Here is a 23,121-nt window from a genome sequence, read left to right as displayed (position 1 = left end):
GAACATCATCATTCTGATACTGATAATGGTTCTTCTGGTTCAGAGGTTTCTGTCTCAGAGGTTGATGCTGATAAATCTTTGTATTTGTTCAAGATGGAATTTATTCGTTCTTTACTTAAAGAAGTGTTATTTGCATTAGAAATAGAGGATTCTGGTCCTCTTGATACTAAATGTAAACGTTTAAATAAGGTTTTTAAATCTCCTGTAGTTATTCCAGAAGTGTTTTATCTCCCTGATGCTATTTCTGAAGTAATTCCAGGGAATGGAATAATTTGGGTAATTTATTTACTCCTTCTAGACGTTTAAGCAAATTATATCCTGTGCCATCTGACAGATTAGAGTTTTTTGGGACAAAAATCCCTAAGGTTATGGGGCTGTCTCTACTCCTGCTAATGTACTACTATTCCTATGGCAGATAGTACTTCATTTAAGGATCCTTTAGATAGGAAAATTGAATCTTTTCTAAGAAAAGCTTACTTATGTTCAGGTAATCTTCTTAGACCTGCTATATTTTTAGCGGATGTTGCTGCAGCTTCAACTTTTTGGTTAGAAGCTTTTAGCGCAACAAGTAACAGATCATAATTTTATAGCATTATTATTATTCTATAACATGCTAATAATTTTATTGGTGATACCATCTTTTGATATCATTAGAGTTGATGTCAGGTATATGTCTCTAGCTATTTTAGCTAGAAAAACTTTATGGATTAAACTTGGAATGCTGACATGTCTTCTAAGTCAACTTTGCTTTCCCTTTCTTTCCAGGGTAAATAATCATTTCGTTCCTTTCCTCACAACAAGGAACAAAAGTCTGATCCTTCATCCTCAGGAGCGGTATCAGTTTGGAAACTATATCCAAGCCTTATAGAAACCTATAGCCAGCTCCTAAGTATCTATGAAGGTGCGGCCCTTATTCCAGCTCAGCTGGTATGGGGCAGTTTACGTTTTCTTCAAAGAAATTTGGATCAATTCCGTTCTTAATCTCTGGTTTCAGAAACATTGTTTCAGAAAGGTACAGAATTGGCTTCAAGTTAAGGCCTCCTGCTAAGAGATTCTTTTCTTTCCCGTGTCCCAGTTGACACAGCAAGGCTCAGCATTTCTGAAATGTGTTTCAGATCTAGAGTTGGCTGGAGTATTTATGCCAGTTCCAGTTCTGGAACAGGGGCTGGGGTTTTATTTTATCTCTTCATTGTACCAAAGAAGGTCAATTCCTTCAGACCAGTTCTGGATCTATCATTATTGAATCGTTATGTTAGGATACCAACATTCAAGATGGTTACTGTAGGACTATCTTGCCTTTTGTTTAGCAAGGGCATTACATGTCTACAATAGATTTACAGGATGTGTATCTGCATATTCCGATTCATCCAGATCACTTTTAGTGTCTGAGATTCTCTTTTTAGACAAGCATTACCAGTTTTGTGGCTCTACTGTTTGGCCTAGCCTCAGTTCCAAGAATTTTTTTCAAAGGTTCTCGGTGCCCTTCTTTCTGTAATCAGAGAATAGGGTTTTGGTATTTCCTTATTTGGACGATATCTTGGTACTTGCTCAGTCTTCTCATTTTCGAAGAATCTCATACGAATCGACTTGTGTTGTTTCTTCAAGTTCATGGTTGGAGGATCAATTTACCAATCAGTTCATTGATTCCTCAGACAAGGGTAACCTTTTTAGGTTTCTAGATAAATTCAGTGTCTATGACTCTGTCCTTGTCAGACAAGAGAAGTTTAACATTGATATCAGCTTGTCAAAACCTTCAATCATTCCCTTTGGTAGCCTTATGCATGGAAATGTTGGGTCTTAGGACTGCCGCATCAGATGCGATCTCCTTTGCTCGTTTTCACATGCGACCTCTTCAGCTCTGTATGCTGAACCAATGGTGCAGGGATTACTCAAAGATATCTCAATTAATATCTTTAAACCGATTTTACGACACTCTCTGACATGGTGGACAGATCACCATCGTTTAGTTCAGGGGGCTTCTTTGTTCTTTCGACCTGGACTATAATCTCAACAGATACAAGTCTTACAGGTTGGGGAGCTGTGTGGGAGTATCTGACGGCACAAGGGGTTTGGGAATCTCAGGAGGTGAGATTTCCGATCAATATTTTGGAACTCCGTGCAATTTTCAGAGCTCTTCAGTCTTGGCCTCTTCTGAAGAGAGAGTTGTTCATTGTTTTCAGATAAGACAATGTCACAACTGTGGCATACATCAATCATCAAGGAGGGACTCACAGTCCTCTGGCTATGAAAGAAGTATCTCGAATTTTGGTTTGGGCGGAATCCAGCTCCTGTCTAATCTCTGCGGTTTTTATCCCAGGTATGGACAATTGGAAAGCGGATTATCTCAGTCGCCAAACGTTGCATCCGGGCGAATGGTCTCTTCACCCAGAGGTATTTCTTTAGATTGTTCAAATGTGGGAACTTCCAGAAATAGATCTGATGGCTTCTCATCTAAACAAGAAACTTCCCAGGTATCTGTCCAGATCCCGGGATCCTCAGGCGGAGGCAGTGGATGCATTTTCACTTCCTTGGAAGTATCATCCTGCCTATATCTTTCCGCCTCTAGTTCTTCTTCCAAGAGTAATCTCCAAAGATTCTGAAGGAATGCTCGTTTGTTCTGCTGGTAGCTCCGGCATGGCCTCACAGGTTTTGGTATGCGGATCCTGTCCGGATGGCCTCTTGCCAACCGTGGACTCTTCCGTTAAGACCAGACCTTTTGTCTCAAGGTCCTTTTTTCCGTCAGGATCTAAAAATCCTTAAATTTAAAGGTATGGAGATTGAACGCTTGATTCTTGGTCAAAGAGGTTTCTCTGACTCTGTGATTAATACTATGTTACAGGCTCGTAAATCTGTATCCAGAGAGATATATTATAGAGTCTGGAAGACTTATATTTCTTGGTGTCTTTCTCATCTTTTTTCTTGGCATTCTTTTAGAATACCGAGAATATTACAATTTCTTCAGGATGGTTTAGATAAGGGTTTGTCCGCAAGTTCCTTGAAAGGTCAAATCTCTGCTCTTTCTGTTCTTTTTCACAGAAAGATTGCTATTCTTCCTGATATTCATTGTTTTGTACAAGCTTTGGTTCGTATAAAGCCTGTCATTAAGTCAATTTCTCCTCCTTGGAGTTTGAATTTGGTTCTGGTGGCTCTTCAAGCTCCTCCTTTTGAACCTATGCATTCATTGGATATTAAATTACTTTCTTGGAAAGTTTTGTTCCTTTTGGCCATCTCTTCTGCCAGAAGAGTTTCTGAATTATCTGCTCTTTCTTGTGAGTCTCTTTTTCTGATTCTTCATCAGGATAAGGCGGTGTTGCGAACTTCTTTTGAATTTTTACCTAAAGTTGTGAATTTCAACAACATTAGTAGAGAAATTGTGGTTCCTTCATTATGTCCTAATCCTAAGAATTCTAAGGAGAAATCGTTGCATTCTTTGGATGTTGTTAGAGCTTTGAAATATTATGTTGAAGCTACGAAATCTTTCTGTAAGACTTCTAGTCTATTTTGTTATCTTTTCCGGTTCTAGGAAAGGCCAGAAAGCTTCTGCCATTTCTTTGGCATCTTGGTTGAAATCTTTAATTCATCTTGCCTATGTTGAGTCGGGTAAAATTCCGCCTCAGAGAATTACAGCTCATTCTACTAGGTCAGTATCTACTTCCTGGGCGTTTAGGAATGAAGCTTCGGTTGACCAGATCTGCAAAGCAGCAACTTGGTCCTCTTTGCATACTTTTACTAAATTCTACCATTTTGATGTATTTTCTTCTTCTGAAGCAGTTTTTGGTAGAAAAGTTCTTCAGGCAGCGGTTTCAGTTTGAATCTTCTGCTTATGTTTTTTGTTAAACTTTATTTTGGGTGTGGATTATTTTCAGCAGGAATTGGCTGTCTTTATTTTATCCCTCCCTCTCTAGTGACTCTTGTGTGGAAAGATCCACATCTTGGGTAGTCATTATCCCATACGTCACTAGCTCATGGACTCTTGTTAATTACATGAAAGAAAACATAATTTATGTAAGAACTTACCTGATAAATTCATTTCTTTCATATTAACAAGAGTCCATGAGGCCCACCCTTTTTTGTGGTGGTTATGATTTTTTTGTATAAAGCACAATTATTCCAATTCCTTATTTTATATGCTTCGCACTTTTTTTCTTATCACCCCACTTCTTGGCTATTCGTTAAACTGATTTGTGGGTGTGGTGAGGGGTGTATTTATAGGCATTTTAAGGTTTGGGAAACTTTGCCCCTCCTGGTAGGAATGTATATCCCATACGTCACTAGCTCATGGACTCTTGTTAATATGAAAGAAATGAATTTATCAGGTAAGTTCTTACATAAATTATGTTATTGTGTATTTGAGTCTAAAGGGTAAAGACAGAGTGTATATGAGTGGGTATGCTTTTTCTTTGGGAGGAAATGGGTCATTCCTACTCTAGAGAAAATGAGGAGGGTCATAGGGCAACTCAGTTAACCAGTTTCCAAATAGCTTAAATGCTTCTTGCAACATTTTCAAGCAGAAGAAAAAAAAGTAAATTGTGTGTATTGCTTTTTAAATTTATCTTGAACTTCGATGTAAACATGACCTCTTTAGTCATATGAGGCCTGTCTTCAAAGTATATAGGCAAAAAGTGTTGGTATTTTATAATGTAAGAATGTAAACTAGGAAACTATTTTTGCCATCCTGTTTATGACTCAATAATTCAGATTTTTTTTTTTATTTTATTGCAATTCATATATGCACTAAAAAAAAGTTTCAACTCTCCACAATCTGTAGAAAAATCGTTTGGATATTCTCTGCTGTGTGCCAGGATGTAAGAGAAACAGAGGGGCTGAACAATCAAACAGTTTCCTGTTTTTGTTCTTCAAAAAGCTGTATGCGCCATTACTGATGAAAGATTGGATGAGGCCTTTAGTGGTGAGTATAGTTACTAGGCTGCAATACAAACTGTATCTGTGTTTTAACCAGATAGTTAAAGGAATAGAAAGGTCAGAACTGTGATGTGTATGGGTGCATCTCAGTGTTAAATAGAAGGGTTTTTGCAATATACTTCAATTAGCAAAAATGCTCCTAGTAAAAGTTATTACTCTTGTTAACAGCATACGCACATATACTGTGAATGCCGGTGCATTAGCATTCAAACACCACACCTTCAGAGGTAGCTTGTATGGGAATTAGTCAATGGCACAAAACACCTCACTACCAGCTCTCTGAGGTGTGGTGTTTGTACCTGATGGATGGGGCCCTCACAGCATATGTGTGTATGCTGCTAAAAATAGAAGCAATATCTTGTACATACCTTTATTTCCCTTTAATGTAAAATATAGTATGCCGATGTGTGTGTTTTTGTTAGAGGGACATCAAAGTCAAAATTATTATTTCATGGTTTAGATTTTAAAATATAAAGTTTACTGTGTTACTGCAATTATTACTGCAATTATCAAATAGGCTTTGTTCTCTTGGTATGCTACATTTTTATATGGGCCTGCCTAGGTTCACTCTTTTTAATAAAGGATACCAAGAGAACAAAGCACATTTAATAATCAAAGTAAATTTGGATTTATTTTTTTATTGCACGCTCTGTATCATGAAAGTTAGTGATTTCGATATTTCTTTCCTAAGATATGGTGAGTCCACGGAATCATCAATTACTAGTGGGAATATCACTCCTGGCCAGCAGGAGGAGGCAAAGAGCACTACAGCAAAGCTGCTATATATATCACTTCCCTTACCCATAATCCCCAGTCATTCTCTTTGCCTGCGGTGCAGGTGGAGGTGAACTTTTGGTGTCTGATCAACAATCAAGATTTTTTTATTTTAAAAGCAGAGTAGGTTTGCTCTGATCTTTCTAAAGGGTCTAGCCTTAAACTATGTCAGTCTCTTCAGTAGGGCAGTGGTGGCTTTTGAACAATTGGGAACTTGTGGGGTACAATCCTCACTGCGTTTTCCCAAAACATTTTGCTGCCCTATTTAGATAGCCTGAGTAAGTTTACTCAGTCTTTCTGTATTTCCACAGGTCCATGTGAGGGATGGCATCCTCTCAAACCAGGTGAGCTGTTCTACTGCCGGACAGATAAATGTTAAGGTAAGTGCCAGTTTTATTTTTCTATGTAAGCAGGGAAAAAATTGGCACTTTTTTAGCTGAAACGCTGCAGGGAGATGTTTTTTATTATTCCTTTTAGGGTGCAGGTTTTTATGGCAGTTTTTGCGGGTTGCAGGACAGGTAGGGCACCTCAGTAATTCTGCTGAGGTGTAGAGTGTTGCCTGGGGTATGTTTTTTTTGATTTGGTAAATTTTAAGAGGAACATTTATATATGAACGTTTTTTTTCTTCTGTATTATATCCTTTGTTAAAAGGTTAAAAAAAAAAAAGTTTGAATTTTTTTTTATTTGATTTTTTTTTTTTTTTAGTATTATGGATCAAAAGGCTGTGCAGGTTGTTACCTGTAGCTTATGTTTTGATCCTCAGGTGAAACCCCCAGTACCCTTTTGTTCTTCATGTATTCTAAGAACTTTAGCTTATAGAAATAGACTTTTTGACCCTGAGCCATCATTAAGTAAGGCGGATGCTGATCAGGAGCCTCCTGTTTCAGATGTGCCGCAGCTGTCTCCTCAAGCGTCCCAATCCTATTCATCTGCACATGCAGTGCCCTGCCTTTCCTCTCATGCTCCGCCTGGATTTACTTTGCAAGATATTGCTGCCCAGATATCCTCTGCGGTATCTGAGGCACTGTTTGCTTTTCCCATGCTGCAGGGAAAACGCAAAAGGAAGTTTAAAGAAACAGTAACTAAGGTTTTTGATCCTGAAGTGGCTAATCAAAGTATTTCCTCTCAGAAGTCTGAGGATGAAGATTCTTCGGGTGCATCCGAGGGTGAAATCTCGGATTCAGGCACTATAGTTCCTTCTGCTGATGCTGAAGTTGTGTCCTTCAGACTTAAGCTGGAACACCTCCGCTTGTTACTTAAGGAGGTTTTGCTACCTTGGATGACTCCGATACTACTATCGTTGTTAACCCTAAGAAGTCTAGTAAGCTGAACAAGTATTTTGATGTTTCCTCTGCGGTGGAGGTATTTCCTGTTCCAGACCGTGCTTCTGAGATTATTCCATGACAGGATTAAGGCTCTTAAGTTAGCCAATTCCTTTATTACAGATGCTTCCTTACAGGTCATTAAACTAGGAGCAAAAATGTCTGGTTTTGCAGTCCTAGCTCGCAGAGCCCTTTGGTTAAAATCCTGGTCTGCGGATGTTTCTTCTAAATCTAAGTTATTGGCTATTCCCTACAAGGGTAAGACCTTGTTTGGGCCTGGTTTGGCTGAAATTATTTCAGATATCACAGGAGGAAAGGGATCTTTTCTTCCTCAGGATAAGAAGAATAAGCAGAAAGGGCGTCAGTAATTTTCATTCCTTTTGTAACTTTTGAGGTAAACCCTCCACTTCCTCTTTAATGCAGGAACTATCTAAGTCTTCCTGGAAGTCTGGTCAGTCTTGGAACAAGGGGAAAAAGTCTAAGAAACCTGTAGCTGACTTCAAGTCAGCATGAAGGGTCGGCCCCCAATCCAGGAACGGATCTAGTAGGGGGCAGGCTTTCTCAATTTGCTCAGTCTTGGATACGAGATGTCTCAGACCTGTGGGCCGTGGAAATTGTATCTCAGGGGTACAAGATAGAATTCAAGACTTTTCCTCCCAGAGGCAGGTTTCTTCTCTCAAGATTATCTGTAGACCAGATAAAGAGAGAGGCGTTCTTAAATTGTATCAAGGATCTTTTTGCCCTGGGAGTTATAGTTCCAGTTCCTCCGCAGGAATAGGGTCTGGGATTTTATTCAAATTTGTTTGTGGTTCCCAAGAAAGTGGGGACTTTCAGACCTATTTTAGACCGAACGTGTATAAACAAGTCCTCAGAGTCCCGTCCTTCAAGATGGAGACTATATGTTCCATTCTTCCTTTGGTTCAAGAGGGTCAGTTTATGACAACCTTCATGTTCCAATTCACCGGGATCATCACAAGTTTCTAAGGTTTGCTTTCTTAGACAATCCTTTTCAGTTTGTGGCTCTTCCATTAGGCCTTGCCACAGCTTCCAAAATTTTCTCAAAGGTCCTGGGGGCTCTTTTGGCAGTGATCCGGTCTCGAGGCATTGCAGTAGCGCCTTATCTGGATGACTTTCTGGTTCATACGGAGATCTTGTTGTCTTTTCTTCGCTCCCACGGTTGGAAGGTGAATCTGGGAAAGAGTTCTCTGATTACAGCCACAAGAGTAGTGTTTTTAGGGACCATAATAGACTCCCTACTAATGAAGATATTTCTGACAGAAGTCAGAAAAACAAAGATTTTCAGCTCTTGTCTTGTCCTTCAGTCCTCTCCTCGGCCGTCAGTGGCTCTATGTATGGAGGTAATTGGTCTGATGGTAGCTTCCATGGACATTATTCTGTTTGCTCGGTTCCATCTCAGGCCTCTGCAGTTATGCATGTTAAGGCAATGGAGCAGGGGCTATGTGGATCTGTCTCCGCAAATGGTTCTGGATCAGGCAACAAGGTACTCTCTTCTGTGGTGGTTGTCTCAGGAACACCTCTCCCAGGGTACTTGCTTTCGCAGACCTTCCTGGTTGATCGTGACCACAGATGCCAGCCTTCTAGGTTGGGGAGCAATTTGGGGGTAATTTAAGACTCAGGGTCTTTGGACTCGGGAGGAGTCAGTTCTCCCTATAAACATTCTAGAACTGAGAGCGATTTTCAATGCTCGCCTGGCCTCAGTTAGCCTTAGCCCGGTTTATCAGGTTCCAGTCGGACAACATAACATCGGTGGCATACATCAACCACCAGGGGGGAACTCAGAGTTCCTTGGCCATGACAGAGGTGGCCCGGATAATCCAGTGTGCTGGCGGAGTCTCGCAACTGTTGTCTTTCTGCGATCCACATCCCAGGAGTGGACAATTGGGAGGCGGATTTTCTGAGCCGAAAGACCTTTCAAGTATTTTCCAGTTTAATCCTCAATTGGGGGCAGCCAGAACTGGATTTCATGGCTTCTCGGCAGAATGCCAAGCTTCTGATTTACTGCTCGAGGTCAAGGAATCCACAGGCTTTCTTGATAGATGCTCTGGCGGTCCCTTGGAATTTCAGTCTAGCTTACATATTTCCTCCGTTCGTTCTCCTACCAAGAGTCATTGCTTGGATCAAGCAGGAGAGGGTGTTGGTGATTCTCATAGAGCCAGCGTGGTCTCGCAGGATCTGGTATGCAGATCTAGTGAAAATGTCGTCTCTACCTCTGTGGAGACTCCCTCTGAGGAAGGACCTTCTACTTCAGGGTCCTTTTCTTCATCCAAATCTTGTTTCTCTGAAGCTGACTGCTTGGAGATTGAATGCTTGATTTTATCTAAGCATGGGTTTTCGAAGTCGGTCGTTGAGACCATGATTCAGGCTCGTAAGCCTTTGACAAGAAAGATTTACTATAAGATATAGCGTAAATATCTGTATTGGTGTGAATCCTGAGGCTACTCTTGGAGTAGAGTCAGGATTCCTAGGATTTTGTCTTTTCTCCAGGAGGGTCTGGAGAAGGTTTTGTCAGCTAGTACTCTGAAAGGTCAGATTTTTGCGTTGTCTATTTTATAGAATAAGCGTTTGGCGGATGCGCCAGACGTGCAATCCTTTTGTCAGGCCTTGGTTAGGATCAGGCCTGTGTTTAAGCCCGTTACTCCTCCCTGGATTCTTACCCTTGTTCTTAGAGTTTTACAGCAGGCTCCGTTTGAACCTATGCATTCCTTAGCTATTAAGATGTTATCTTGGAAGGTTTTGTTTCTTGTTGCTATTTCTTCTGCTCTGAGAGTTTCGGAACTCTCGGCTCTGCAGTTTGATTCTCCTCATCTTATTTTTAATTCTGTTAAGGTGGTTCTACGTACTAAATTAGGTTTCCTACCGAAGGTTGTTTCAAACAAGAATATTAATCAGGAGATTGTGGTTCCTTCTTTGTGTCCTAATCCTTCTTCTCCGAAGGAGTGTTTGTTGCACAACCTAGATGTTGTGCGTGCGTGCTTTGAAGTTTTATCTTCAGGCGACTAAGGACTTTCGTCAGTCTTCTGCTTTGTTTGTTTGTTTTTCTGGGAAGCGCAAGTGTCAGAAAGCTACGGCTACTTCTTTCTCTTTGGCTATGAAGTATTATTCATTTGGCCTCTGAGACTGCTGGACAGCAACCTCCTGAGAGAATCACTGCTCATTCCACGAGGGCTGTTTCATCTTCCAGGGCATTTTAAAAATGAAGCTTCTGTGGAACAGATTTGCAAGGCTGCAACTTGCTCCTCTTTTCATACTTTTTCAAAGTTTTATAAATTTGATACTTTTGCCTCGACTGAGGCTTCTTTTAGGAGAAGGGTTTTTCAAGCAGTGGTGCCTTCTGTTTAGGTCTACCTGTATTTTCCCTCCCTTATCATCTGTGTCCATTGATTCCCACTAGTAATTGATGATTCCGTGGACTCACCATATCTTAGGAAAGAAAACATAATTTATGCTTACCTAATAAATTTATTTATTTCCGGATATGGTGAGTCCATGGCCCACCCTTTCTTTACACTTTTTGTGTGTTATCTTCTTTCCATCTAAAGGGGAGGAGAGTCCACGGCTTCATTCATTACTAGTGGGAATTAAGAACCTGGCCACCAGGAGGAGGCAAAGACACCCCAGCCAAAGGCTTAAATACCTCCCCCACTCCCTTCATCCCCCAGTCATTCTTTGCCTTTCATCACAGGTGGCGGCAGAGAGGTGCTGGAATATCGGAGGTCTCTTATGAGGGGTTCTACCCTTCGCTATGGGACAGGAGTTTAAGTTGCCCTTTAAGAGTCCAGAGATGCAGGGGGAGCTTCCCTTTGCGTCACCATCCCAACTCATATTAACAGCTCATTTAGCAATCGGCGTTGACGAGTTTTGCAGATTGCTTTCCTCTCTCAAGTCCATGTCAAGAGCTCAGCTACTACTTGTCACATTGAAGGGCCGTAATCCTGTTCCACGGCGTAGATTCTGGTAAGATCATTTCATTTTTACATAATGATAACACAGATGCAGGGCCACAGTGTGGTGCCTTTTATCTTTATAGAATCAAGGGGTAAAATTCCTATGAGGGGATTGAGCAGGGGGGTATGTACATGATAAGTTTATTATGTGATTGCTGCGTTATGTGCAAGGACGTGAATCTGGCATTTTTGTGGAACTGACAGGTTCTCTTCCTGGGAGTTTTGCACGGTCTTTTTTGGCGCGTTTTCTCATCAGCAGGGGCGGTCCTGCGTAGTCATCTTTGTGACCAAGTGGGGCTTCTTCACTTCCGGTCTGATCTATGACGGAGGAGACGAAACGGTGTCTGAGTTTTGTCTGAGGGGTGGTACGATGACGAGACCCAATCCGACATGTCGGAAGAGGCCCTTTCGGGGTCGGAATCCGCATCGTCTAAAACTCTGACAGCGGAGGAACCCGGTTTTCGGTTTAAAATGGAAAACTTGAGTTTTTTGTTAAAGCAACTGCTGGCTACCTTAGAGGTTCCGAAACCCAAACTTCCAGAGGAGCCCTCCATTCCTAAGTTGGATAAGGTTTACGAGGACAGGGTGGTTCCCCAGACCTTCCCGGTTCCTGTCAAGATGGTGAACATTATTATGAATGAGTGGAAGCGATTAGGTTCTTCCTTTTCCCCTTCTCAATTTAAAAAGCTTTTCCCCATCCCGGAGGCCCAGCTAGAGTTGTGGGGAACCATTCCCAAGGTGGATGGGGGCCATCTCCACACTCGCTAAGCGCACAACGATTCCTTTAGACGATAGTCCTACGTTCAAGGAGCCTTTGGATAAGAAGTTTGAAAACATGTTGCAAAAGATGTTTCAACACATGGGGTTTGTTTTACAACCAGCAGCGGCGGTAGCCACGGTTGCTGGAGCTGCGTCATATTGGTGCGATGCATTATTTGATATGATTGAGAGTGAACCCTCTTTCAAAGAGGTGCAGGAAAAGATTAGGGCCCTAAAGGTGGCCAATTCTTTCATTTGTGACGCTAATATGCAGATTATCCGCCTGAATGCCAAGGTGTCAGGTTTTTTGGTTCTAGCACGCAGAGCTCTGTGGCTAAAATCTTGGTCGGCGGACATGACCTCTAAGACTAGGCTGTTGTTTTTGCCTTTCAAGGGCAAGATCCTGTTCTGTCCAGGTCTGGACTCTATCATATCCACGGTTACAGGAGGCATGGGTGCCTTCCTTCCCCAGGATAAGAAGGCGAAGCCTAAGAGTGCTAATATTTGCTCACCGCGAAAGTGGACCAATCCAAGGGTGCCTGGAAGCCTGCAGAATGTTCAGGACCCGTGGGTTCTGGACGTGGTCGACCAGGGCTACAGGATAGGGTTCAAGTCCACTCCGCCCAAGGGCAGATTCCTTCTGTCAAACTTGTCTTCAAGGCCGGAAAAGAGAGAGCCTTTCTGAGTTGTGTGTGGAATCTCTCTGCTCTAGAGGTTATCATACCAGTACCCCAGGCAGAGCGGGGTCTAGGTTATTACTCCAATTTGTTTGTGGTCCCAAAGAAGCGCGGCACGTTCCGCCCAATTCTGAACCTCAAATGTTTAAACAAGTTTCTATCCATTCCATCGTTCAAAATGGAAACAATCAGATCCATTCTTCCCCTAGTCCTAGAGGGGCAGCTAATGACCTCTATAGATTTGAAGAATGCCTACCTTCATGTTCCGATTCACAGGGTCCATTTCAGGTTCCTCAGATTTGCCTTTCTGGATCAGCATTTCCATTTTGTGGCTCTTTCCTTCGGCCTGGCAACAGCCCGAGGGTCTTTACCAAGGTCCTGGGGGCCCTTCTAGCAGTGGCCAGATCCCAGGGCATCGCTGTGGCGCCCTATCTGGACGATGTTCTGGTTCAGGCGCCATCATACCATCTGGCACAGGTCCACACCAGGGTCCTGCTGCAGTTACTTCAATCTCACGGTTGGAGGATCAATTTTCAGAAGAGTTCTCTGGTTCATAGTACCAGAGTGGAGTTCTTGGGCACTATCGTACACTCAGTGTCCATGAAGATCTTTCTCACGGACAAGCGACGCGCAAAGATGGCGTCCACCTGTCTTGCTCTTCAGTCTACAGCGAGACCATCCATAGCTCAGTGCATGGAAATGGTTGGGCTCATGATTTCCAGCATGGACATCATTCCATTCGCCAGGTTTAATCTCAGACCTCTTCAATGGTGCATGTTGAGACAGTGGAACGGCGATCATTCTGATGTGTCACAGCCGATACACATGGATGCGAGGACTCGGATTTCCCTCTACTGGTGGATCTGCCCGGATCATCTGTCCATGGGGACATCCTTCCTGAGACCATCCTGGGAGATTGTTACCACGAACGCGAGTCTGGCGGGATGGGGAGCTGTTTGGGGTGCCAGGATGGGACAAGGGAAGTGGTCTCGCTTAGAGTCCCTTCTTCCAATAAATATTCTGGAGCTTCGAGCGATCTACAATGCTCTGGAGACGTGGCCTCGTCTGAGAGACTTCAGCTTTATCAGGTTCCAAATGTACAATATCACCTCAGTGGCTTACATCAACCACCAGGGAGGCACGAGGAGCTCCCTGGCAATGAGGGAGGTGTCTCGGATACTGGAGTGGGCAGAGACCCACGACTGTTAACTCTCTGCGATCCACATCCCAGGTGTGGACAACTGGGAGGCGGATTTTCTCAACAGGCAGTCTTTTCACCCGGGGGAATGGTCTCTTCACCCTGAGGTGTTTGCGGAGATCTGTCTCAGATGGGGGACGCCGGAGATCGATCTCATGGCGTCCAGATTGAACTGCAAGCTTCCCAGATACAGATTGAGGTTGAAGGGACCCCCAGGTGGAGCTAATAGACGCACTGACGATACCTTAGGGGGTTTGGTCTAGTATAAATATTCCCTCGGTTACTGCTTCTTCCTCGTGTATTGGCGCGTATAAAGCAGGAGAGAGCGTCCTCCATTCTGATTGCTCCTTCTTGGCCAAGGAGGACATGGTTCGCGGATCTGGTGGGGATGTCATCCTCTCCGCTGTGGAGGTTACCCTGTCGGAGGGATCTGCTGGAACAGGGTCCTTTTCAACATCAAAATCTTGATTCTCTGAGGCTGACTGCATGGAGATTGAACGCTTAGTCTTGGCTTGGCAAAAAGGGATTTTGCGGAAAATGTGATTGACACTCTGGTTCAGGCAAGAAAGCCGGTCACTCGTCGCATCTATCATAAGGTGGGGAGGACTAACTTGTCCTGGTGTGAGACTCATGGCTACCCTTGGCACAGGGTGAGGGTATACAGGATTTTGTCCTTTCTTCAAGAAGGATTGGAGAAGGGTCTTGCCGCTAGTTCCCTAAAGGGGCAAATTTCGGCTTTATCTGTTCTGTCACACAGGAGACTCTCTGATCTCCCTGACATACAATCCTTTGTTCAGGCTCTATCTCGAATCAGGCCTGTCTTTAAGCAGTCTGCTCCCCCTTGGAGCTTAAACTTGATACTTAAGGTCTTGCAGAAGGTTCCGTTTGAACCTATGCATTCTCTTGACATAAAAATTCTATCATGGAAGGTTCTCTTTCTGTTGGCCATTGCATTGGCACGCAGAGTTTCTGAGCTGGCGGCCTTGCAATACGAGCCCCCTTATCTGGTGTTTCATGCAGATAAGGCTGTAATTCGCACTGGTGTGGGGTTTCTCCCCAAGGTGGTGTCTAACCGCAACATCAATGAGGAGATAGTCGTTCCTTCTTTATGTCCTAATCCTCCTCCTCCAAAGGAGAGGCCTTAAAATTTTATCTTCAGACCACAAAGGATTTCAGACAATCTAACTCTTTTTGTCGTGTATTCGGGTAGGGCTTCTGCTACTTCTTTGTCTTTTTGGCTGAGGAGCCTGATCCGCTTGGCCTATGAGACAGCGGGTCATAAGCCTCCTCAGAGGATTATGGCTCATTCCACTAGAGCCGTAGCTTCATCTTGGGCCTTCAAGAATGAGGCTTCTATGGAGCAGATTTGCAAGGCGGCTACTTGGTCCTCTTTGCATACCTTCACTAAGTTTTACAAATTTGATGTTATTGCTTCTGCGGAAGCGGTTTTTTGGAGAAAGGTTCTACAGGCTGTGGTGCCCTCATATTAAGGGTCCGCCTTTTACCCTCCCGATTTCATTCAGCTTGGGTATATGTTCCCACTAGCAATGAATGAAGCTGTGGACTCTCCTTCCATTTAGATGGAAAACATAAATTATGCTTACCTGATAATTTTATTTCCATCGAGGCGAGGAGAGTCCACGGCCCCTGCCCGTAGTTCCGATGGGCGGAGCTAAATTTTATATTCTTCTGGCACCATTTATACCCTAATATTTCTCCTACTGTTCCTTGTTCCCTCGGCAGAATAACTGGGGGATGAGGGGAGTGGGGGAGGTATTTAAGCCTTTGGCTGGGTTGTCTTTGCCTCCTCCTGGTGGCCAGGTTCTTAATTCCCACTAGTAATGAATGAAGCCGTGGACTCTCCTCCCCTCGATGGAAATAATATATTATTAGGTAAGCATAATTTATGTTTTTTCCATTTTTCCTTCGGACGAATGACTGGGGATTATGGGTAAGGGAAGTGACATATATAGCAGCTTTGCTGTAGTGCTCTTTGCCTCCTCCTGGTGGCCAGGAGTGATATTCCCACTAGTAATTGATGATTCCGTGGACTCGCCATATCCGGAAAGAAAGAAATTTATCAGGTAAGCATAAATTATGTTTTTCTGACTTTTTAAAAGATTCATGTCATTTATAAGCTTTTGATTAAGGAAATTGTAAACCTAAAAGGCTTCTCATTTTAAGTCAACCATATTACACATTCTGGTCATGGGAACATATTTTTCTGATATTAATTCTGACTTTATTTTAAAGGGACATGAAAACCAAAATTTTTCTTTCGGGATTCATGTAGAACATGCAATTTTAAACAACATTCCAATTTTCTTATTTCACTTTGTATCCTTTGTTGAAGGAGCAGGAATGCACTACTGGGAGCTAGCTGAACAAATCTGGTAAGAGAGGCATATATGTGCAGCCTCCAAGCAGCAGTTAGCTTCCAGTAGTGCATTGCAGCTCCTGAGCCTTCCATGATATGCTTTTCAACAAAGAGTACCAAGAGAATGAAGCAAATTAAATAATAGAACTAAAATGGAATGTTGTTTAAAATGACATACTCTGTCTGAATTATTAAAGAAAAAAAAATGCATTTATGACCCTTTAACCTACACAAAAAAACTGAACTTAGAATTTTTAAAGGAGCAGCAGCCCAAGAACGTGTTTTAGTTAAAGGGACAGTCTAGTCCAAAACAAACTTTCATGATTCAGATAGGGCATGTAATATTAAACAAAAACAATTTACTTTTATCACCAATTTTGCTTTGTTCTCTTGGTATTCTTATTTGAAAGCTTAACCTAGAAGGTTCATATGCTAATTTCTTAGACCTTGAAGGCCGCCTCTTAAGAATGCATTTTAGCAGGTTTTTCACCACTAGAGGGTGTTAGTTCATGTTTTTCATATAGATAACACTGTGCTCATGCATGTGAAGTTACCTGGGAGCTATCACTGATTGGCTAAACTACAAGTCTGTCAAAAGAACTGAAATAAAGGGGCAGTTTGCAGAGGCTTAGATACAAGATAATCACAGAGGTAAAAAATATATAAATATAACTGTGTTGGCTATGCAAAACTGGGTAATGGGTAAAAAAGGGATTATCTATCTTTTAAAACAATAACATTTCTGGTGTAGACTGTCCCTTTAACATATTTAACATTAAAAACATTGTTTCCTGCAGAATCGGCAATAAATGATTTAGAAACCAAATAGCTACTGTTATAATTAAAGTGACATGAAACCCCATTTTTTTTGAGTCAGATAGAACATACATATTTAATCATCTTTCTAATTTACTTCTATTATCAATTTTGCTTCATTCTCTTGGTATCCTTTATTAAATGAGAAGCAATGCACTACTGGGAGCTAGCTGAGCCCATTGGTAAGCCAATGACATGAGGCATCCAATCAGTAGCTAGCTCCCAGCTTCTAAGCCTATCTATTTGTGCTTTTCATCAAAAGGATACCAAGGGAACAAAGCAAATGAGATAATAGAAGTAAATTGAAAAGTTGTTTAAAATTGTATGCTCTTTCTCTGAATCATGAAAGAAAAGAAACTGTTTCATATCCCTTTAATTGAGCGTAGCAATATATGGCATGCAGCGCATCATGTAAAAAATACAATGTACTGCCTGAGTAATGATGGAACTGGAATCCTCAAGGAACATGTTTGATAGTTTATTCATAATGTTATGTTATGTTGTGTGTGTGTGGATATAGATATATATAGAAATAACCCTTTGATATGAAGGAATTGACTAATTAGCTGAAGGTTGAAATGAGGATGTCATGCACAGATAGCTTTAGTAAAAATATATTTCTGTTTATTCCCCTGGTTCCTATCTAGTTCTGCAAAATATTTAATAAAAGTTTTTTTCCAAGTAATTCCTTCAGGCTCTGTGAGGTAACACTCTGATCCTATTGCAGATATCTCTGTTTGTGGGGGTTCTGTCCTTCAGTATAGCTGTGGTTAACAAAGTGGAAATCGGCCTGGATCAGTCTCTATCAATGCCTGATGTGAGTGATTTATTTTAACTATAACTGTGTGTAGATAATGCATTTGGTTTAAATGTGCATTTTGGAGCCAACACCTTTCTAACCCACAACCTAAATCATGTATGTCTTTTATTATTCATAGAAGCTAAAAATTTGATTTCTCTTGTAAGGTGTATCCAGTCCACGGATCATCCATTACTTGTGGGATATTCTCCTTCCCAACAGGAAGTTGCAAGAGGATCACCCACAGCAGAGCTGCTATATAGCTCCTCCCCTAACTGCCATACCAGTCATTCTCTTGCAACTCTCAACAAGCATGGAGGTAGGTAGTAAGAGAGAAGTGGTAAAACGTAGTTGGTTTTTTCTTCAATCAAAAGTTTGTTGTTTTTAAATGGTACCGGAGTTGTACTATTTTGTCCCAGGCAGAAAATAGAAGAAGAATCTGCCTGTGATTTCTATGATCTTAGCAGGTTGTAACTAAGTTCCATTGCTGTTCTCACACATGACTGAAGAGAGAGGTAACTTCAGCGGGGGAATGGCGTGCAGGTTATCCTGCTATGAGGTATGTGCAGTTAAAATTTTTTCTAGAAGATGTGAATGCTAGAAAATGCTGCTGATACCAAACTTATGTAAGGTAAGCCTGAATACAGTGATTTAATAGCGACTGGTATCATGCTTACTTTCTGAGGTAATACTCTTATAGATTTACAATATAAAACGTTTGCTGTCATGTTTAAACGTTTTTATATATACTTTGGTGATAAAACTTTATTGGGGCCTAGTTTTTTTCCACATGGCTGGCTCAAATTTGCCTAGAAACAGTTTCCTGAGGCTTTCCACTGTTTTAATATGAGTGGGAGGGGCCTAATTTAGCGCTTTTTTGCGCAGTAACTTTTACAGACTGAGACATCCAGCTTCCTCCAGGAGTCCCCTGAATGCTATAGGACCTCTCTTAAGGGCTCTTAGGCTTTCCAAAATCGTTTGTTGGGGAAGGTAGGCCCACAGCAAGGCTGTGGCAGTTTGGTGTGACTGTTAAAAAAACGTCTATCGTTTTTTTGATTCGTTTTTTGAACTAAGGGGTTAATCATCCATTTGCAAGTGGGTGCAATGCTCTGTTAGCTTATTATACACACTGTAAAAATTTTGTTTGATTTACTGCTTTTTTTCACTGTTTTTCAAATTCTGACAAAAATTGTTTCTCTTAAAGGCACAGTACAGTTTTTATTTTTTGCTTGTTAACTTGATTTAAAGTGTTTTCCAAGCTTGCTGGTCTCATTGCTAGCCTGTTTAAACATGTCTGACATAGAGGAAACTCCTTGTTCATTATGTTTAGAAGCCATGGTGGAACCCCCTCTTAGAATGTGTACCAAATGTACTGATTTCACTTTAAGCAATAAAGATCATATTCTGTCTTTAAAAAATTTATCACCAGAGGAATCTGACGAGGGGGAAGTTATGCCGACTAACTCGCCCCACGTGTCAGACCCTTTGACTCCTGCTCAAGGGACTCACGCTCTAATGGCGCCAAGTACATCTAGTGCGCCCATAGCGTTTACTTTACAAGACATGGCGGCGGTCATGGATAATACCCTGTCAGCGGTATTATCCAGACTACCTGGGTTTAGAGGAAAGCGAGACAGCTCTGGAGTTAGAAGAAATACAGAGCATACTGCCGCTTTAAGAGCTATGTCTGATACTACCTCACAATATACAGAAGCTGAGGAAGGAGAGCTTCTTTCTGTGGGTGATGCTTCTGACTCAGGGAAAAAGATTCAACCTGATTCTGATATGTCTACATTTAAATTTAAGCTTGAACACCTCCGCGTGTTGCTCAGGTAGGTTTTAGCTGCTCTGAATGACTGTGATACAATTGCAGTGCCAGAAAAATTGTGTAGATTGGACAAATACTATGCAGTGCCGGTGTGCACTGATGTTTTTCCAATACCTAAAAGGTTTACAGAAATTATTACTAAGGAATGGGATAGACCAGGTGTGCCGTTCTCTCCCCCTCCTATTTTTAAGAAAATGTTTCCAATAGATGCCACCACACGGGACTTATGGCAGACAGTCCCTAAGGTGGAGGGAGCAGTTTCTACAATAGCTAAGCGTACTACTATCCCTGTCGAGAACAGTTGTGCATTCTCAGATCCAATGGATAAAAAGTTAGAGGGTTACCTTAAGAAAATGTTTATTCAACAAGGTTTTATTCTACAGCTCCTTGCATGCATTGCCCCAGTCATTGCTGCTGCGGCTTTCTGGTTTGAGTCTCTGGAAGAGGCTTTACAGGTAGAGACCCCATTGGATGACATACTTGACAAGCTTAGAGCACTTAAGCTAGCCGATTCTTTTGTTTCTGATGCCAAGCTTCCTTGTTACGGATCCAGGTCCAGGGACCCCAAGGCAACGCTGATAGATGGTCTAGCAGCGCCTTGGTCCTTCAACCTGGCTTATGTGTTTCCACCGTTTCCTCTGCTCCCTCGTCTGATTGCCAAAATCAAGCAGGAGAGAGCATCAGTGATCTTGATAGCGCCTGCGTGGCCACGCAGGACTTGATATGCAGATCTGGTGGACATGTCATCCTTTCCACCATGGACTCTGCCGCTGAGACAGGACCTTCTACTTCAAGGTCCTTTCAACCATCCAAATCTAATTTCTCTGAGGCTGACTGCTTGGAGATTGAACGCTTGATTTTATCAAAGCGTGGTTTCTCCGAGTCAGTCATTGATACCTTAATTCAGGCACGAAAGCCTGTCACAAGGAAAATCTATCATAAGATATGGCGTAAATATCTTTATTGGTGTGAATCCAAGGGCTACTCATGGAGTAAGGTCAGGATTCCCAGGATATTATCTTTTCTCCAAGAAGGATTGGAGAAAGGATTGTCGGCTAGTTCCTTAAAGGGACAGATTTCTGCGCTGTCTATTCTTTTGCACAAGCGTCTGGCGGATGTTCCAGATGTTCAGGCATTTTGTCAGGCTTTAGTTAGAATCAAGCCTGTGTTTAAACCTGTTGCTCCACCTTGGAGCTTAAATTTGGTTCTTAAAGTTCTTCAAGGGGTTCCGTTTGAACCTCTTCATTCCATAGATATCAAACTTTTATCTTGGAAAGTTCTTTTTTTGGTAGCTATTTCCTCGGCTCATAGAGTTTCCGAGTTATCTGCCTTACAATGTGATTTTCCTTATCTGATCTTCCATGCAGATAAGGTAGTTCTGCGTACCAAACCTGGGTTTTTACCTAAGGTGGTATCTAATAAGAATATCAATCAGGAGATTGTTGTTCCATCATTGTGTCCTAATCCTTCTTCAAAGAAGGAACGTCTATTACACAATCTTGACGTGGTTCGTGCTTTAAAGTATTATTTACAAGCTTCTAAAGATTTTCGTCAAACATCTGCTTTGTTTGTTGTCTACTCTGGACAGAGGAGAGGCCAAAAGGCTTCGGCAACCTCTCTTTCGTTTCGGCTAAGAAGCATAATCCGCTTAGCTTATGAGACTGCTGGCCAGCAGCCTCCTGAAAGGATTACAGCTCATTCTACTAGAGCTGTGGCTTCCACATGGGCCTTTAAAAATGAGGCTTCTGTTGAACAGATTTGCAAGGCGGCGACTTGGTCTTCGCTTCATACCTTTTCAAAATTCTATAAATTTGATACTTTTGCTTCTTTGGAGGCTATTTTTGGGAGAAAGGTTTTACAGGCAGTGGTACCTTCCGTTTAAGTACCTGCCTTGTCCCTCCCTTCATCCGTGTACTTTAGCTTTGGTATTGGTATCCCACAAGTAATGGATAATCCGTGGACTGGATACACCTTACAAGAGAAAACATAATTTATGCTTACCTGATAAATTTATTTCTCTTGTGGTGTATCCAGTCCATGGCCCGCCCTGTCATTTTAAGGCAGGTATTTTTTAATTTTAAACTACAGTCACCACTGCACCCTATGGTTTCTCCTTTCTCTGCTTGTTTTCGGTCGAATGACTGGATATGGCAGTTAGGGGAGGAGCTATATAGCAGCTCTGCTGTGGGTGATCCTCTTGCAACTTCCTGTTGGGAAGGAGAATATCCCACAAGTAATGGATGATCCGTGGACTGGATACACCACAAGAGAAATAAATTTATCAGGTAAACATAAATTATGTTTTTCTTCACTCCTTTTCATTCTATATATACACATACATACATACTTACATACATACATGCATACATATATACCTACATACTAGGGCTGGGCGATATGGGCAAAACTATAACACCTTCATTTTGCATTATAAAGTTTATTTAACACTACAGAATCTTAATGTACATGTTTCTCAACGTCTAATACAATCTTGGAGCATAAAAATACAAACCACAAAATAGTTAAAATAAAATTTGCTGCCTGTGATGTGATTAAATAGTAGCCACTAGCCAGTTATTAGGTCTTATGACACACAACATTGTCATGTTTTCTTGGACAGTCATTCTAACTGTGGACAGGGGTATGATATACAAATGAAGTAGTGTAAGCCACACACACACACACACACACATATATTATATTTTTTTTCTTCTTCTTTTTTAAACATTTTAATTTGACTGAAAATGAGCCCTGCTCCTGTCCAGGAATCCATTACAGTCATATAGCAGTAGGGGTGGGGGGCTGCTCCTTTCTGAAATGCTGTGCCTTGCTGATATAAAATACATTGTAGATGCAGTTAAGTTAACCCAGCAGCTAATAGCAGAGGGGACTGCAGTTTTAGCCTTTTTGGGAGCCGTGGGGTTAACTGCATCTGCTATGTATTTAAGCCGTTTCTCAGAGACCAGGAGATTGTGTTGGAGGTTCCATAATGTTTACATACCCTAAGTTTCAGACTGCAGACGTCCCTAGGGGGAAATATAAGTAAGTGGCTTTCTCTGCTCTTCATTCCTGCATGGACTCTGCTTTTAGATTTCTAGATTAATCGCCTGCTTATGAGAACAGAAAGTGAAAGTAAAAGTAAAAGAGCCATTTTACAAATGTGTGCTAAAAGCAACCACTAGATGGAGCTGGTGTGCAAGAAATCACAAATAAATGAATGCATTACAGCCACTTCTAAAGGAATTTTTTTATGTAGGAAAGAATCGTGACTCCTTGCGGTTTTAAAATCGCGGCAATTAATCGCGGTTTTAAAATCGCGGCAATTAATCGCGGTTTTAAAATCGCGGCAATTAATCGCGGTTTTAAATCGCATATGCGATTAATTGTGCAGCCCTAATACATACATACATACATTCGTATGCAAAGGTTTAGGCACCCCTGACAATTTCCATGATTTTCATTTATAAATAATTGGGTGTTTGGATCAGCAATTTCATTTTGATCCATCAAATAACTGAAGGACACCGTAATATTTCAGTATTGAAATGAGGTTTATTGGATTAACAGAAAATGTACAATATGCATCAAAATGAAATTAGACAGGTGCATAAATTTGGGCACCCTTGTCATTTTGTTGATTTAATTACCTGTAACTACCTAGCGACGATTAATTGGAAGACACA

General features: G+C 41.7%; 1 protein-coding gene across 1 annotated transcript in view; it reads left to right on the top strand.

Moving 5' to 3' along the window:
* NPC1 (NPC intracellular cholesterol transporter 1) overlaps positions 1-23,121 on the top strand; it is a 322,060-nt gene that overhangs the window by 220,872 nt on the left and 78,067 nt on the right. The window contains exons 16-17 of the mRNA XM_053714975.1: positions 4,769-4,909; positions 17,539-17,628. Coding sequence (XP_053570950.1) covers positions 4,769-4,909; positions 17,539-17,628 — 231 coding nt within the window. The remainder of the gene's footprint in view (positions 1-4,768; positions 4,910-17,538; positions 17,629-23,121) is intronic.

This window comes from Bombina bombina, chromosome 5 (genome assembly GCF_027579735.1).
Source record: "Bombina bombina isolate aBomBom1 chromosome 5, aBomBom1.pri, whole genome shotgun sequence".
Taxonomy (NCBI): domain Eukaryota; kingdom Metazoa; phylum Chordata; class Amphibia; order Anura; family Bombinatoridae; genus Bombina; species Bombina bombina.
Note: the sequence above shows the minus strand (reverse complement) of the source record. Positions and strands in the feature narration are given on the sequence as shown.